The sequence below is a fragment of the Pelmatolapia mariae genome, linkage group LG22 (genome assembly GCF_036321145.2).
Source record: "Pelmatolapia mariae isolate MD_Pm_ZW linkage group LG22, Pm_UMD_F_2, whole genome shotgun sequence".
Taxonomy (NCBI): Eukaryota; Metazoa; Chordata; class Actinopteri; order Cichliformes; family Cichlidae; genus Pelmatolapia; species Pelmatolapia mariae.
In genome coordinates, this window is record NC_086245.2 from 28,127,513 (window position 1) to 28,145,825 (window position 18,313).

An 18,313-nucleotide genomic window follows, 5' to 3' on the forward strand; every position below is an offset into this window, starting at 1 on the left:
AATCCGAGGCTCAAATCTCATGAGTCATTTCATCGTGTTCCATTATTTGTCCTCGCCATCCAGCTGAGTGAATAAGAGTCTGCGGATACCGAAGGTGACATTAATTTTTGGAGTCCTAAAATTTCCACGCTTATGCATCAATACGTGTAGTGAAGCGGCGTGTTTTGTGTACTCGTATCCCTGCGCTTTGGCCTGGGCACGGTTACCATGAGAACAGCATGAATGGTGACATCACTGCAGCAGTGTGACATCACTGCTAGATGGTGACTCATGCTTATGTTGTGTGTGAGCATAAGAAAGACAGGGAAGAGAGAGAACGCTGAAATGTGTGAAGATGCAGTCCGAAGGAAACACCAAAACAAGAAGTCACTCTCAACATCCACGTGTTTTATTCTATGTAACAAAAATAATGACATTGTCTTTGTTCTAGGAGTCTAACAATATTGAAAACAAAAGAAAAGCAAAAAGTTATCCAACTGGACAATCAGACATTTATGTGAACATCAAAGAGAAAGGTTGAATTTAATTAGATCACACAAAAGAGCACAAATGAGCCTCCGTCAAAATGAAGCATTTATATTCATGTCACAGAGCTCGGTGTGTACGCGCCTATTACAACCGCAGCAGTCATCACAACGCAATCCTGTCCTTGGCACGGCTAGCTTTCAACGTATATTTGAGTTGGGCATTGCATGACAAAGTAATCACAAAAACAAAAGCCTCTTGTGTCGGCAAATCTCAGGGCTGAAAGTAAAAGTGGCTCCCCAGCTTCGATGTGGGGCTAATTAGAATGGACGGTATCTAATCAGCAGCGGACATCAGCACACTGTGAAGCCACTTTGCGAGCCAATCTGTTCTAATCAAAGCATTTGACCGCATATTGGTCAATAGAAAATTGGATGATTAACCAAGCTGATGACAATAATGTAGCAAGTCAAAACAACAAAGCAATAAGCACCAAAGCAGATAGACCGTGCGGACGGGTAAACAGGAAACAGTTCACAAGGCCATTCCTGTAGTTCCTAACTTCACTGGTTTACTTAAAAACAAGTCCAAAAACATCTTCCAGAGAAGACAGACGATCTAGTTTGAATTATTTTTGTGTATCAGCTTTCAATTTACTCTGACTGCAATTTTCATTTTAAAAAATGGGAAAACTGAGTTGTAAACTGAGATTTGGTTTACTTAAATCTACAGGTTTCAGTTGCACACAGGAGCCTTATAGTTGCAATGACAGGTTTTTTTGATGTTGGTTGCAACATCTCATTATTGCAATACTAACACGTAGTATTATCGCCAATAAAGTTGCCATGGGGAACACTGTAGGAAATACTTATTTACACATACCCAGTGTACAGTTAGCATAAACTTAGAGCTAGTGTAGTGCTAGTATTTGAATGTTTAGATAGCTCAAATACCAGCAGCAACATCCTTTAGCTGGTTAACAACACCAGTCTCTTCTCCAAAGTTCCCTTAAACAACATTATTTACAATCTCTAACCTATGATGACTAATAAAGTTTGCAATTTGGAATGTAAACTCTGTAGGTTAGCTCGTTTCTTGACTAGCAATTAGCAACTAGCTAAAAATCCCCATATTCTGGGAGAGGGACAAGAGCTAAAGTAAAATTCACTTATAGTTTTTCCAGTTTTTCCACATATACTCATTACATATATATATACATATACATATATATATATATATATATATGTATATGTATGTATATATATGTATGTATATATATATATATATGTATGTATATATATATATATATAAATACATATATATATATATATATATATATATATATATGTATATATATATATATATATATATATATATATATATATATATATATAAATACATATATATATATATGCTGAAAACTTTTAAATAAAAAAGCATTTTGTCATAAAAAAGAACGTGATGTCATTTATTTGTTTTAAATATTAAAGTCCACATTGGTGCCTCTTTACAGACTCAAACCAATGACACAAGCCAAGAGAAACATGTTCATTTACTTTCAGATTTCTGCACTTCTTTTGAGAAAAACACAACTTTATCCATGTTTAGCATTTGATCTTCCGGCATGTTCATTACATCATAAACAGAGACTGTACAGTAAGGTGTGGCATTATATTTTCATCCACTGGGTGACACTGTGACACAGGACTATATTTCTTAATCATTCTTCCAACTAACACACCTCTCCTCACACCTTCAGGTTCCCCCTGATCAACAAACTCCACATATGAGTGTAACCTGTAGAACTGCAACTGTAAGTTAACAAAACAACATGTCCCACATTAGAGACAGCACAGTACATACTGAATATATACCAGCGGACCACAAAAGCAAATGTATTATGGGGAATAATACTCAGTGATTTTTACAAAGTTAAACTAGACTGAGGCATCTCTTTTTCCACAAATGATACAAATACAAAACACGTGAGCACTCGCGCAAACGCTGCACATACTAACCTCACTCTTTCACACACACTCTCTCTCTCTGTCTCTCTCTCTCACGCACACACACACACACAGTAGCTGTTTCATCATATGAAATTAGGTCTAAGCTAGTGGTACATTTACATATATTTGTTTATATTCATAAATACGATTACAGTCGTATTATAATGTACATGTAAGTTTATCGTTACAGTATCACACAACGGAGGCTCTTTCTGTAGCTTTAGGGAGGGAAGATGTTGAGAAGGAGGAGGTCATCTGATTGGCTGACAGGACAGGAACACAATATTTTTGAGTAAAAGGTGTGACTGGAAGAATCAAGACACTTCTAAAGGCTTTCAGAGGTGCTAAATTGAAAGATGCTGTCATGCTTTTTTAAAAAAAAAAAGAAGATATTATTCTTTATATTTTAAAATTTAAGACACAAGGGTTTAATGATTGTTTGGATCGTGATGTTGATTAGATTGTAATTTTAGCTATAGCACTTTGTTTGATCCTCTGGTTTCCGACTATTATTTCTTCTTTTTTTTAACTAACAAAAAGGCCACTGTAGTATTTACTTCCTTCAATAAATGCAGCTCGATTTCAAAACTGATGAATCAGCCACTTAAACTGATTCACACTTAAACTGTGACAATAACAGTTTTTAACAGTTTTAATAATTAATTTTTTAATTATTTTCTTATTGAGATTTAAACAAGACTGATACCACTCTCATGTCTGTGCACCACTGCAAACACGAGTTATCTACAGTAATTCCCCTCCTGGCTACCTGCTTTCATTCATATTCACTTCAGCGTTTTGCTCTCTTTCACATTGATTTTAGATCTAAGCTGAGTTCAGAAAAGTTCCTCCCCCCTCCACCTATTATCAAAGCATTTCCTCCCTGACATTTAAAGAGGAAGAAGACAAAAAGGGGGGAGAGGAGGAGAGGGGATGCCCGTTTCAGCTTTTAATGTGAAACAACAGTGAATCATGGAGGCAGCTTTGGCCTTTCTGAGAAATACCGTTTGTGTCATAAGGCCTGCAATTACCGTCCTGATTATCCCGACTCCATGCTGCTACACTCGCTCCTCCTGTGGCTCAAATTGCTGGTCTCAGAAAAGGATGTTTTATATCAAGATGCATGTTTTTTTTTATTTCAGTCAGGACTATTTTAAAAAAAAGATTATTCCCAAAGAGTGATTTATATTTAGCAGTTGGGCTCTTTTCTCAGGATCTCCTATCCTTCCTCGCGCATTAGTGGAGAGGAGCAACAAGACCCTTGGTACAGAACAAAGCACACAACATTGACATGGCACTAGTGCTGGGCTAGAGGTGGGTTGCAAAGCAGCTTGCAGATGTAGCAGCAACAGTAAGCAAGCTAAAGGTACTTTAACAGCCAACAGAACATGCTAGATATTGTAGTTTCTGTCCATTATTAGACAAAACAGTGCTCACAAACCAGACTTAAAAAAATCTAACAGTATTAAAATTAAACTTGTTAATGAAATAACGAATGAAAGAGCAGCTGAATCTTACAGCTGTTTTTCTCAGGGTGCTCTGACCCCATGTTTCCAAACTATTATTTAAATCAAAGCAGAACCAAAAAGGTCCTGGTTAAACAGGTAAGCAAAGATTTGGGATTTTTTTACTTTAAAAAACAAAAAATATCAGAGGAAGTTATTTTCTACAATGATTGTAGCCACTAAGAGTGATAATTACAGAGAAATATGCACCAAAAAAGAGCACATGCATATTTCTGGCAGTAAAAAACCCTTGCCATCAGAGAGCTAATAGAAACCATAAAAATATCTTATATTTCTACACATGGTAGCAAATGGCAGGCTGATGTAACTGTCAGTTGTCAAGACATCATTGCATAAAATAATTATAAAGCAGGCCATGAAGGGAGCACCTGCTCAAAAAAGGTCTGATTATATTATCTGGAAAATAAAATTAAATTTAACTTGATTATTAACCTTTTATGAAAACATAATGTATGTTAACCTTTCTGATTACATATTGATTTTTTAAATCGAATGTGGAAAACCTTTAGACGCAGCCACAAGTCACTGAGCAGTACATCAGTATGCCTCACCATGCTAAGACTCAAATCACCTCCCTGCCTCATATTTAAAGAGTAAAGCTTGTGGACACTGTGCTGTAATGTGATACAACTGCCATATAACTGGCTGTGTGTTTGGCTGTAAAAGGACTAATGATTGCTGCGGCACATTCATGCACAAACACCTGCAGGCAGGGTGGTTTGACCTGGCTTTATGAAGTGTGTTTACTCCGAACAAACATATACTAGAATTCACATGCACACGTAGTGACATCACAAAAGACAAACACAGAGAGTACCTTTCATTTACACAACTCTCTCTCCCTCTAGCAACACATTACATCTTTCTTAATGTTCAACGGGTCCTTGTTGGTCTAATATAAGACAAAAAAGCCCATAGAGTATATCATCTAAACATGGGCTGTTGAGCTGTTGGCAGAGCTTATACTTGGATCTAATTAGATATTAAAGCAACATTTTAATTTTTTCACCCACTTTCTTAACCACTTATCCAACTGAGGTTCGTGGGAGGACTAGAGTTTATTCCAGTTATCTTAGGGCACACCCTGCACATGTTGCTAGACTATTTTGGAGCAAAAACATAGAGACAGACAACCAGTGACACTCACATTTGCACCTACGACCAACACAGAACAACCACTGTCTGTGGGAGGAAGTCGGAGTACCTTAAGAGAAGCCACACAGGATGGCCCCAACAGGAGCGATGTGAAGTGCTAACTACTGCACCACTATTCACCCTGTGCTCATTTAATACCCCTCTAATGTCTCTAGGATAAGCTGGGGCCATGCAACACTTAGCATAGCATAGCAAAAAGACTCAGGGGCAGTGTTGCCAACTTAGCAACTTTGTTGCTATATTTAGCGAGTTTTCAGACCCCCTTGGCGACTTTTTCTCCAAAAAGCGACTAGCGACAAATCTGGCGACTTTTTCTGGTGTTATTGGAGACTTATGACGACTTTTCCACGTGAAAGCACGTATCGCTCTTACTCTCAACAAGCAGCAGGTGCTGCCGTGGGCACCTCGCCTTTGGCGGCAGGTAGTCCTCACGCAGCAGTCCCCCTCAGCTGATGTCAGAGCAGGAGATATTCACCCCTACGCTACAAACTGCAAATGAATCGCGCATGAGCGAAGCCGCTGCTTCCCCCCTGCCCCCTCCCCAGAGCGGCGGTAACTGTACATTTTTCTTAGGAATGATGTTTTGTAGTTCATTGATTTAAGAATCAATGCACTACAATAAATCATTCCAATCATTGCAAACTTAGAATTCGAATGTCCTACAAGTAACACTTGGAAACCAAAGCTAGGTAGCCAGCTAACCACCTATGTGTTAACCATTACTGCAGATTAAGTTATTCATGTTGTGTATTTGTGCTTGGGACCCAGCTAATTAACTGTAGCTTGCTTGCTTGCTTACTAATATTGCCACTAACAAAATAAGACACTTTAGTTTTTTGTTATCCTAATATGGAGTTTGTGTTGTATTCTATTTCGTTCCAAGAGTTGGTCATAAAACTGCAACCAGGCTAGCTGTTTCCCTGGTTATCAGTTTACATGCTATGCCAAGCTAGCATCTCTTGACTCTATAAGAGGGGGTGTTCAAATTCATGGGCTGCATCCTCCTGAGGCCGCATTTGTAGGCCGATTACGTCACAGCGACGTGACGAAGGCTGTCCAAAATCGTAGACTCCTCCGAATGCAGCTGACAAATGCGTCCTCATTTTCCTCGAATTTGAAGGATGGGTCGGGTGTGTCCTTCGTGGCCTACCATATCCCAGAATTCATAGCGCGGCTCAGCCAATTCCAGTTTTCAACAATGGCAGCCGCTACTAAATTTTTAATATTACTCTTATTAGTCTTTCTGGGTCACAAAATAAACTTTTAACATATTTTCAGGCGAGAATGTAGCTGTGTAATCTTCAAATATCTGCTCGGTTTATCAAGATATCACATGTTTGCAAAAGTGCTCCGACGTTTTCGGAGATGTCTGTTATCCACCAGCTCGATAGCTAGCCGGGAGCTCGAGGGTCACTGAAGCCGCCGAGAACGACAAACTCCCGGCACATCATTTTCAGATCACCGCGGTCTTTCGCTACTCAGGTTAAACATAATATATAAGTCACTTAGATAACCTAAAAATGTTATTGTTTGGCTTTTTTCAGTGTTTTATTTGTTCGTGAGTAAATCGGTTTGTCTGAGATTAAAGTTATTAGATTAGATTAGATGTGGTTTTCACACAGCTGAATAAACGTCAAACAGAAAACCGATTAAACAGAAGTGTGAGATGGTCGAGAATTTACACCAGTGTCCTGTTATATTTTAAATAGGAAGGAGCAGACAGCTGAGTTTATTAAACTCCACCGAGACAGCGGTGACGCAAATCTGAAGGCTAGACCGTCCAATTTTACGTTTACTTCCGGCCTACCCGACCTTCTGAGGACCCGGCCCACGTAGACCGCGAAGGCCGGGTCCTCAGGAGGATGCAGCCCATGAATTTGGACAAAACTATAGTGATGTCAATATTATTAGTTAGCTTACATAATTTGGAAATAAGCTACTTTACATTTACATGTTGTAAGTCTTGAAAACAGTGTACATGTTACACAAATAAAAAAGCGGATTAAAAAAAGATGTGATCTTTATACTTCAGTTGTGGTGCTTGTAAGATCGCACACTAGGCACAGAGCCTGACAGCATGAATGTCTGAGTGAGACTATTTCCTATGTAAATCTGTATTTTATTTCTTTGATCTGCACTAAACAGAGCTGGAGGGATTTCCACTTTCCACAGATCGGGCTGAATTTATAAAGACGCTGAGCTGGACTGAAGCAGAAGTGCTTCAGGAGAGCTGCACAGCAGGGCAGCCAGGATAAAAGAATGGCATCAATCAGGGGGTCCGTGTTCCAAACATGGCTTATTTCCAGACATCACTACCTCAGAGAAAGGGAGAAAGAAAGATTCCCTGCCTCTCTCCTTCTCCTCCTCCTCTCTCTAGCAGCATCCCTCCCTTTCTCCTCCTGCTTCACTCTTCTCTCAGCCTCCTTCCTTCTCTAATTTCAGTTCAACTCTATTACCCTCGCTCTGTTTCTCCACCCCTCCCAGTCTACTTCTGCATGTCACACTGCAGCAGTAGGACAATGGAAGGGTCGGATTTGGCCGCCTCTTTAAACTCTTCCAAGGTGATCTCATCGTTCTGGTCCTTGTCCATCTTGGAGAAGATCTTGTCTACACGCTGCTGAGGGGTAAGCCCGTCCTCGTTCATACGCATCATGATCACTGTGCCTACCATCTTGTAGATGGCCTGCAGAGGGCAAAAAAGGGGAAATAATGCTCGATTTTGCCTTAAATACAATTAACAGTTTATTTTTAACACAGACACACCTCGATGATCTCCAGCATCTCCATGCGTGTGATCTTTCCATCTCCATCTAGATCGTACATGTTGAAGGCCCAGTTGAGTTTCTGCTCAAAGCTACCCCTGGAGGTGATGGACAGGGCGCAAATGAACTCTCTGAAGTCGATGGTCCCATCACCATTTTTGTCAAACGTCCGAAACGCATGTTGAGCAAACTTGGAAGCATCACCATATGGGAAAAACTGCAGTTTAAAAATGAGAAAAACAAAAGTTTGCAATGAGACATTTGTGGTATTTTACATCATATGACCGCATTGGCCACTTAAGGTTCAACTGTTGACTGTTGAAGTATATACTATCCTTGATGTATAAACAAATGCAGTACAGCATGGGTGCTGAAGATCATTAATGTTACTTTAGTGTAGAATAGCATTCATGGTAAATGGTCTGTATTTATATAGCGCTTTACTAGTCCCTAAGGACCCCAAAGCGCTTTACATATCCAGTCATTCACCCATTCACACACTGGTGATGGCAAGCAACGTTGTAGCCACAGCCACCCTGGGGCGCACTGACAGAGGCGAGGCTGCCGGACACTGGCGCCACCGGGCCCTCTGACCACCACCAGTAGGCAACGGGTGAAGTGTCTTGCCCAAGGACACAACGACCGAGACTGTCCAAGCCGGGGATCGAACCGGCAATCTTCCGATTACAAGGCGAACTCCCAACTCTTGAGCCACGATCGCCCCACGATCATCTCTCAACCAGTACTGGTACCGGTATATTCCCTTTGGTACCAGTACCAAATGATACCCCTTTTTTTCTATACTGTACTTGCTCTGAAAACAAAGGTGACAGTGTCAGGTGACAAAAGCTTACCCATCATGTAATTTGCCACTGACTGATTTAATCTCACTGTGTACTTGGTAGAACCAGTATGCTCAGTACCCTAAAAAATACCTAAAGGTTTAACCAACCCCACATTCCTTACTTTTGTTTTACATTATTTTAATGTTTAAAATCATGCTTTTTTTTTTTAAAATTTCAATAAATAAATTTGCTGTAAATTTTTGTATTTGTGTATATTTTTGGACACAGACTCATGTTTTTGAGCTTTAGCCAGTGCTGTGCATAAAACATTAAAAGTACTAGCATGTTACTTTTACAGAGTAATGCCAAAGAAATGTGTAACAACTTTCTCCGACAAGTAAATAAGCAACATACTGCATTACCTTTGAGAAAAGTAATAAGTCACATCAAATACATGACTTTTTTTGAGTAACAAGGCCAACATTGTTTTAGCTATATACCGAAACCTATTTAAGTTAAAGGTAGATCATGAATGTGGGCTTAAAAGCACATCTCAATGAGTAAACTCATTCAAAGTCTGTTACATAGACAGATTTGGGCTATGATGATAGTGTAGTACTTTTGTCTGGACGCCACTGCTGTAATCAAATGCACTCTCAGCATAAGTAAAACAGACATCCCTAAAGCTACATAACAAGACAAGTCCATCAGAGAGACAGCAGGGACATTAGGAGTGGGTAAATCTCTAGTGTGGAGTATCCTGGGTGCAATAAAACCACCATGATAAAATAATGTAAAGTGCAAGTGCTGGACATCCACAGAAGACAAACTTTATGGAGAGCCACAGGATCCTTCCAAGTGAAGAAAAGTATATTTTGTTCAGTTCTTGTTTTGTTCAGTCGTGCTCATGTAAGTTAGGAGGTTGATGTGGTACAATCTGTAAGTGCCAATACCAAAGCTAAAATTCAGCCAAATGCAGCAGAATTAATAAGATGTCACCTCACAGTAATGACCCTTTGACAGCGATTCAAACAAACTGGATGAAACCTACGAGTGTTTGAAGGTAAAGGAGTTGAATATTTTGCAGCGGCCAAAAGAGTCACCTAAACTCAACCTGATCTCAGCCATAAATTTAAATTACTGAAGACAAAAGTCACAGAGCCCCAGATATACAGTTAATGCAATACTTCTGTTCAACAGCTCAAACCTGAAGTCTGCACTTAACCCCTCATATACATAAAACTCTTAATATGTTTCACTAAACTGCTAAAATAACAAAAGCTGTCAGTGTATAAATCCATGGACTAAACTGTACATCAAATTGACATACTGAGCAGCAATTACAGCTCTGATTTTAAGCATTAATTGCTTGAAAATTACCTAATTTCTTTTTTTTTTCTTTGGCCACGTACACACAAAGTGCAATTTGCAAATGCAGCATTTACCTTTCCAGCACTGACTAAGAAAAAATATTTTTTAAAGGATGTCGGTAGCTGGCTGTAAGAGACCCATGGAAGACCTGTTAGCAATGACATGCTGCTTATTAAAGGATTTTTTTCCTCCTTCTGCCAGCAGAACTTTGGAGAGATTATCCGTACAAACTGCAGTTGTTTTCTGTGCCCTTTAAAACCGAGTGGGAGTGAATGAGCCTGAGAGGATATGCAAAATTGATTTAAAAATATCTTTTCCCCATCCAACCAATGAAAAATCAGCAGGTCTCTTTGCGGCACTGTGGCATTTTGAAAGCTCCAAATATTTTTGGAGGCAGTTTTAGGCAGCAACAGAGGCATTAATACAGGCTCCTCCTCCTTTCTGTGCACTCAACAATTGATTAGTCAGCCTCAGTAACAAAGGCTTTCTATGTAACAGCACAACAATGCTATGAGTCATCTCAGATGTAACTTTTTTTCTTTATATAACTATGGGAGAGAATGAGGAGGCAATGCTTGAGACGGCTTACTCTCACCTTGACATAGAGCTGCTGAAACTCCTCCAGGTTCAGAATGCCAGAGGGACAGTCTTTAAGGAAGCCCTTGTACCACTGCTTGAGCTCTGCCTCATTGAATTCAGTGTTCTTGGTCAGGTCATCCAGGACCTCTGGAGCCAGCTTGCTGTTGTGTTTCCCCATGATGCCTCACCTCTGTTGAAGAGAAGCAGAGAGAAAGAGAGAGCGGGAGGGTGACCACACAGGTGCTGCAGAAACAACAGCAATAGCAGTGATGCCCCTGAGCACTTGCAACAAGCTCGGTCTCTGAGGATGGATGCAAACGAGGAATTACTTACACACAGCCAAACTCAGAGAAAGCCCTGCTGCCTTCCTGTGGCTTTGCATGTCAACATAAATCATCTTAGTATGGCGCTCTGTCACACAGTAATCGTTTATTTATATTCCTCTTGCTTAAAAAGTTGATCATTATTTTTTAAGACAGTTTGATCCCATTCATCTTAGTGTGTCTTACTATCTAAATATTGATATTATTCCTGTTTGGTTTTATGCTTTGGAACTTCTGCTTTTAGTTTATATCAATGACGTTTAATACTCTGACTTAAGTTTAGATCAGAAGCCCTGTGAAGACAGATTTTGGCTTATCCAGATAACTTTAGGGTTAATCCTAGGTTTTCGGTACTACGAAGGTGGTTCAGCTCTAATCAGGATAATTTGCCATGGTAATTTATGCTGTGAACATAACCTGCTCTAGAGCAGATCTAGATTAGGGATCAACAGGTATGAAATCACTGACTGATGACCAATCAATTCTCCAGAAAATAGCGTCACCATTCCTGGTAGATTCCTCAGACCTTCATGCGTGAACAGTAAGGTCTAAAATTCTTAATATCGTGTTTCCCTCATGAGCATCAGAAATATATAATATAGATTTTTAGATTCATCTTTATTCCTTCTGTTGGCACCAAACAACTTTACAACAATTTTAATGTTATATAAGCCTTAATATCTGATCCTAAAACAGAACACCTACACTATACTTGCTCACCTTACATGAAATTTGTATTATCAGTTAATCACCAGATTAACTGAAGAACTTTCTGTGGCATTTATTTCATCCTTTTTACACCCGTCTTGCATTTTACTTGAATATTTTTATGCTCTTTAGAGATTTTTATCAACATTTGATAACATCTCTGGAGTAGGTGGCACTCAAGGATCATTTTCTGTGGAAAAAGAGTCATATGATCCGTGAAAGGCCCTTTTGTGATTGGTCAGATGCAACCCTTTAATGTGAACGTGAAGGGGAAACTTGTGTTAGCTTAGTGAGCTGATAACCAGCTTTATGCGACTACTTGATCACACGACTCCTGACTCCTGATCACCAGTGTTAGGTTAAGTAAATCTAGATAACAGAAATGTACCCTGAATAAAATCACTGCATAGTATAGGGCACATGTACCGAAGTAATAAGGCAATTCAGTGTTGTACAAGGGGGTAAATCAACAAAAAATGCCCCAAGGCTCTGCTTTGGGACCACTGCAGTTTATTGTTAATTAGTGCTCTCCCAATATTACTATTACAACCCAATTTTGCGGTAAAGCATGTAATACACATGGCGGTCCATAGTGTCCACACTTTGCCTCTCCAAAGTTTTACATGTACCCGCATGCAGAAGTTGCAGTAAGTTGCAGGAAGCTGCAGTAACAGCAGAGGGATTTACAAGTATATGCATTTAAGCACCTAGCTTAACCATTTCTGCTCACTACCAACTTCTTGGCTTTAACCTCCTAAGACCTGAACTCTTCCACGGCATGCATTTTTTATTTCTCTTTAATATTTGGGCATATTGGGACCCAATGAATGTAAAAACAAAGAATGACCAGAGTTTTTTTTGACCTGATTTTTGTTTCTAAGAAAAATGAGAGCCAGTATGAGGATAGTCGTTTAAAATTTCGATAGAACAGTAGCAGTATAATGTCCTCGTAAATGGATATCAGGCCCTTGTAGAGCAAAATTGAATATTTTGGTCTAAATAACCCAAAATGTGATGTCCACATATGTGGACACCACGTCCTAGGAGGTTAAATATATTATCTCCCCCTGATGGTAATCCAAGTTCTTCATGCAGTAATGCAAGTTCTGCATACATGTCTATTACATGTTCTGCAGTGATACTGGGTTGGCTATTATGTTTATATCCTGAATTAAAAAGAAGATTTTATTAAATTTGTAGTCAATCTAACCACTTGCAGCTGTCATTTATTCTAGCCTCAGTTGAGCTGCTGAAATTTAATGCTAACAATAAAGCAACAGAGATTTGCACAATATATGTGTGTACATGTGACTTTAGCACTTAGTTCTAGCACTCTTAGGAAACATGCAGCAGATGGACTCGTTTATATGCCGCTATAAAGAGTTCAAAGAGGTTGCAGACAAAACAAGGACTACCAGCAGCAGTCCAAGTGTGGAGTTAAAATCCGTGGAGAGACTCACTTAAGAGGTAGCTAATTATGTTGCTGTTTAATCTATTTGTCGCAAAGTACTTGGCAATTATAATATTTGCATATGCACTTTATAAACGGTATTAATTAGCATGTGTGGGCCTCTATGGGAATACAAAAGAGCTGTCGGAAAACAAAATAAACCCATCCACAACACAGGAAATGCCTTAAAATTGCTCTCGTCATTGACACATGCTGAATTCAATTATAACCACTCCAAAGGTTAAAGCTATTGAAAACTAAAAATATTCAAAGATGTCCACAGTGCACAGTAAATGTAGACAACTGCAATAAAAGGATAAAGATCAACCTTATTCAGTTTAGTGTTAAGGCTCCTGCTTTTTATTATCTTTTCCTGTTCCTGCTCTTTGACAGCAATAAGAGGATTCATTTTTGCTTTTTGACTTGATAAGATGACAGCTACTCTATTCAAAGCAGGGTAACGCTAAAACAACCTGTCAATTATTGGCGTCCACTGTTGCTTTTTGTCTGTGCTACAGCACTTTTACATGGTCACAGGAATACACTGTGCCTAATCCTTAAAGATTACTTTTTAAACGCATTTCATTCGTTATTCTTATATGTTTTGTTATGTAATCATTTATTTCTGGCACCATGACTGTGTTCTGAGTCAGTAGCAGGACCCTAAGACAAATAAAACAAGTCAATGGCAACAGATTAAATTGATTTAGCTGAGCAGCTAAAGTGGGGGTGGGTTGCAAAGTGCCTTGCAAGGCAGCATGAGCTGCAATCGGGCTAAAGCATGCATTATATATGAATTCCCAATAGAGAAGTGTATTAGCTGAGCCATCAGCTTATGTGAGCTAACATGGGGATCAGCTGATTAGCGACTGAGCTAAGCTTGATTGGCCTCCTAGAACAAATGCTATTCTCCACATGCTACTAAAAAAAGTTAAGTAAAAGTGGACATATAAAATAGAAATTAAGTTGTCGTCACCAACGAGGAGACACATTCAGTAAGTGGAAATTACTGCTAGTGGTCTGTTTTGTTCCAGACATTTCTCTACAGTAGTACTAATGTTAGCAAGAGGCTAGCATCCCTATTTATATTGACTATGTATATAATTTGTAACACCAAATTTATGCAAACGATTAAACTGTATTGTTTGTCTAGCAAAGTTAGATTACTGTGTACAATTACGCAGAAATGTGTAACTAACTGAAGGTGGTTTCTCTGTTAATAAAGTACTGAATTGAAAGTTATAGCAGAGGAAATATATAACAAACATATACACAGTACTAGAGAACTTTCTATTCCCATAATGACTGATATCATTCTGCAGTACCTCCATGATCACCTAATGTGAGCTAAGCCCATGACAGCATCTCCGCTATATTGGCCATAAAATGGCCCATTACTGCCATCACCAAGCACATATTCACACCACAGAGGACCACTGCAGTGCCTTCGTGACGCCATTCCTGACTCATGGCCCTGTCTGACAGTTTTCACACTCTGACACCAGGACACAGCCAATACTGCCACAGCCAAGTGGCCACAAAATCCTCAGAGTGTGAGGTCAGTGTAATGGCTGAAATATCATCCTGTCTTACTTTATAGCAGTGAGTCATACAGGAAGAGGCCGCTGAACCCTAAATCACTGCAAACTGCAGAAATATTTTAGACTCTGCATAGCTGTGACAAGGTGAAAGTGCTGTAGTGCAGAGAAAAAGTAATGAGCGACTTCAATAGATGACAGGTTGTTTTAGCATTACCCCGCTTTGAAAAGGGTGGCTGTCATCTTATCAGGTTAAAAAGCAAAAAGGAATTCTCTTAACAGCTGTCAAAGAGAAAAGGAAGGCTGTAAAAAGGATTCATTATTGTAGCAGCAATTGAAGACACTGAGGTGTTATCACAACCTTTTACTGCTCCTCTCTACATATACTCAGCAATGCAGACATCTTTGACTTTTTTAGTTTAGAGTTGCTTTAACCTTTAGAGTACAACGCCAATTTCACCAAAATTGGGACAGTGTATGAAATGTAAACTCTCATAAACCTGCGTTTCATTTACACAGAATATAGAAAACATACTGAAAAAAGACTTTTAAAGAAAGTATAAGGTCATTTTGACTTTGAATGGAGCAACGTGTCTAAGGGCCACCGTGTAGCATTCTCTCATTTATTAACAGTACATAAACATCTGGGAACCGAGGACAGCAGCTGCTGGACTTTTGGAATTTTGCTCTGTCCTGATTTCTAGCTGCTCCACAGTCCTGGGTCACATTTTAACTTATTTTGCATTTCGCGATTCTCAAATTGTTTTCAATCTGAAACCCCTGGACTGCAGGCAGTTCAGCACCACTGCCTGCAGTCTCAGTGGCTCTTCTACTATAATGCCATGCTGTTGTAAGTGATGCAGTATGCAGTTCAGCATTGTGTTGCTGAACTATACAAGGCCTTCTCTGAAAAAAAGGGTCATCTCAGTGAGAGCATGTTTCTCTAAAACCCCGTGTATACCTATCAGCATTGATGATAGCTTTTCAGAAGTGCAAGCCCACAGATTCCTCCAGATTCTTTGAATCTTTTGATTATAATAAGCACTGTACATGATGATATATTCACAAGAGATACTGAGTCTTCACAATGTTATGCTAACGAGCATTATTCTGAAACTGTTCCATGATTTGTAGATGCAGGTTTCTGCTGATTTTTAGACGTGTTGATGAGCAAATTCTTTTTTCTTGAAACAGCACAATATTTCAGCTTAAACACATTGATATGTCCATTTCCATAATTTTCCATTCAAATGGACACTCTGCACACTCTGGTCATATATCACTGCAGGAGTGCAGTGGTGTTTATTTATCTATAACACAAAACAGGCTGTCTGGTGTTACCATCAGCTTGCCTTGCTGTTACCAAGCTGGCAGTTGGCTGTTACTCTGAGCTCATTTGCATCAGCCAGTAACACTTGAGTAAGCACAACAACTAAGAATAGCAGCGATAAGCAATGCACAACATAAAATGTGAAGACTGTTCACTGACAAAAAACAGCAACAAAAAAACAAATTAGCCAGATTATTTCAGTCCCGTATCTCAAATCGGCAAAACGTTGCAGTAACACTCTGCAGCCAGCATGCTCAGCATGCCCACGTTCTCTATTAAAAGCTAGCTCAAGCTGTCTGTTTTCTTTTATAACATTAAAAATGTTGCAGCTAAAACAAGCATAAAACATGGTGCTGCAACTGAGATACAACTTAACATGAATAATAGGTGGTGCTTGTGCACTGCTCTCACCTGAAACACCTGAAAGTAACGTCTGAGCTGCTCAGTCATAAGTGATCCAGGCTCCTACTGCCATCTAAAACTCAGTACTGCCTCGCCATTACATTCATGTGAGAACAGGTGAGTTTTTCCACCGTGTGCAGTGATGCAAAGCACTTCAAATAACAAAAACAAGTATTAACAATAATAATATTAATTATGTAGGGAGCACTGAGACAGTAATGCAAACCAACTGACAGAGATCTCTGCAACTTATAATAACCTTCAAAATATCCAGGTCAGCACACACACAAACCTTTAATTAGCTTCAGAAAAGTAAGGTATAGTCAGTTTGGTGTTCATTAAATGAATATGCACACTTTTTCTTAACGGTCTGAGTCTAAATGACTCAGTGTTTAATTGAGCAAATGTGTACATCACTGACTAAGGTAGCAAAGACAACAAAAAACAAGTTATGCCACAAGCAATTTATTTTGGATTGTATGCTCCAAGGCGCGCACACACACACACACAATCCACAGAGTTGGAGTGTTGTTTCTCAGCTCCTACTGGGGAAGATGAGCTTTTATCCCTCTGTTAGTGAAGCAAATGTAGCAGATAATAGAGTTTCCAGAGAAAGACGGCAAGAAGCAAAAACTAGTCAGTCGAGCGACGACGCTGGATTCTTATGCCGTCTAGAAGAATCAGAATATATATGGCTCACAACTCACAAAAACAAACAACTTTAGGGTTCACTGTAATCATTTCGAGGTCGGGTTCTCGTGTTCTGAGCTCATCCTACATAAGCAGAGATCTAATGTGGCAGAGATTTGGGTGATGGAAGTTATGGAGAGCTACAGTGTTTCTTTTTCTTGGCTTAGGCTGCCTTTCATTGCAAATAAGTCCGATCTCTGCAGAGCCAATGTGAAAGACTGAGAACACAGATTAACAGGCGTCCATGTCCTTTTTTTGCTTAGGCTGCCTTAGTTAGGCTTATGTGAGGGCTAAGGCTGTGCCATTTGTACTTGAAGAAAGAAAAAGGCGATCATAAGAATGCATGAAATACAGACTCCACACCCCGGACTCACTTCCCACTTAAGTGATTTAAAAAGGCCTGTTGCTGCGGTCAGCTGCTCTATTAACTACAAAATAACTGATCAATCAAAGATCGGTGCCTGGCCCAAAACAACACCTGTGCCCATCAAACACAGAGACAGAAACACTGCCGCAAAAATGGTACCAAATGTGGATTAGGATGACACAGCTGCACACTGAGACAGAAATCGGCATGTTAAACATGAATTACGGTGTTTCCTAGACAACTAGTTTGTGATTGTGGCGGGTAGCAGGGACGGGGGGAGCGTGCATGTGCATATGTGTGCCTGAAAAAAGGTACAACAACATTTCCTTAAATAAATTAATAAAAAATTTATAATTTAAATAACAATAAAGTATTCAGCTGCCTCTCCAGTCAGTTCCTCATCTTGTAACCTGGCCAGCCAAAACTTTCTCAAAATATCATTAGAATATAATTATATTATACTAATTACAATAATAATATGCAGTGTTGTCAGATGTCTCCTGCATCTTTCCAATCCATGCAGTTTCCTTTGTTGTTACTGATCTGAGGTTAACAGACCTACAAAGGCCACATTAGGAAGTTGGAGGTCTGGCAGTTGGAGAATCTTTAGGTTTGGACTTTAATTTTCTGCACTTTGTTTGGGCTTTTTTTTGGTGAGTGGCTCCTAGACATTGTGGCTGTGTCACAAAGGTGATGCACCAAAAAAATATTTTGTGATTTATTTAGTTGCCAGATGATTAATGCACTCCTTAAAAGTCTGCAGGGGAGACACCCACTTGTCAGGAAACCCTTGCCACTTAATCTCCAAGCTGTAACCAGTACCGAACAATGTTTACCTTCACAGTTGCGACTG

General features: G+C 39.4%; 1 protein-coding gene across 1 annotated transcript in view; it reads right to left on the reverse strand.

Moving 5' to 3' along the window:
• Positions 1–1,882: 1,882 nt before the first annotated feature.
• Positions 1,883–18,313, reverse strand: part of LOC135933228 (hippocalcin-like protein 4) — a 29,819-nt gene continuing 13,388 nt past the window's right edge. Inside the window, exons 2-4 of the mRNA XM_065471264.1 lie at positions 10,669–10,842; positions 7,919–8,134; positions 1,883–7,838 (exon numbers count right to left, since the gene is read on the reverse strand). Coding sequence (XP_065327336.1) covers positions 7,641–7,838; positions 7,919–8,134; positions 10,669–10,830 — 576 coding nt within the window. The 5' untranslated portion in view covers positions 10,831–10,842 and the 3' untranslated portion in view covers positions 1,883–7,640. The remainder of the gene's footprint in view (positions 7,839–7,918; positions 8,135–10,668; positions 10,843–18,313) is intronic.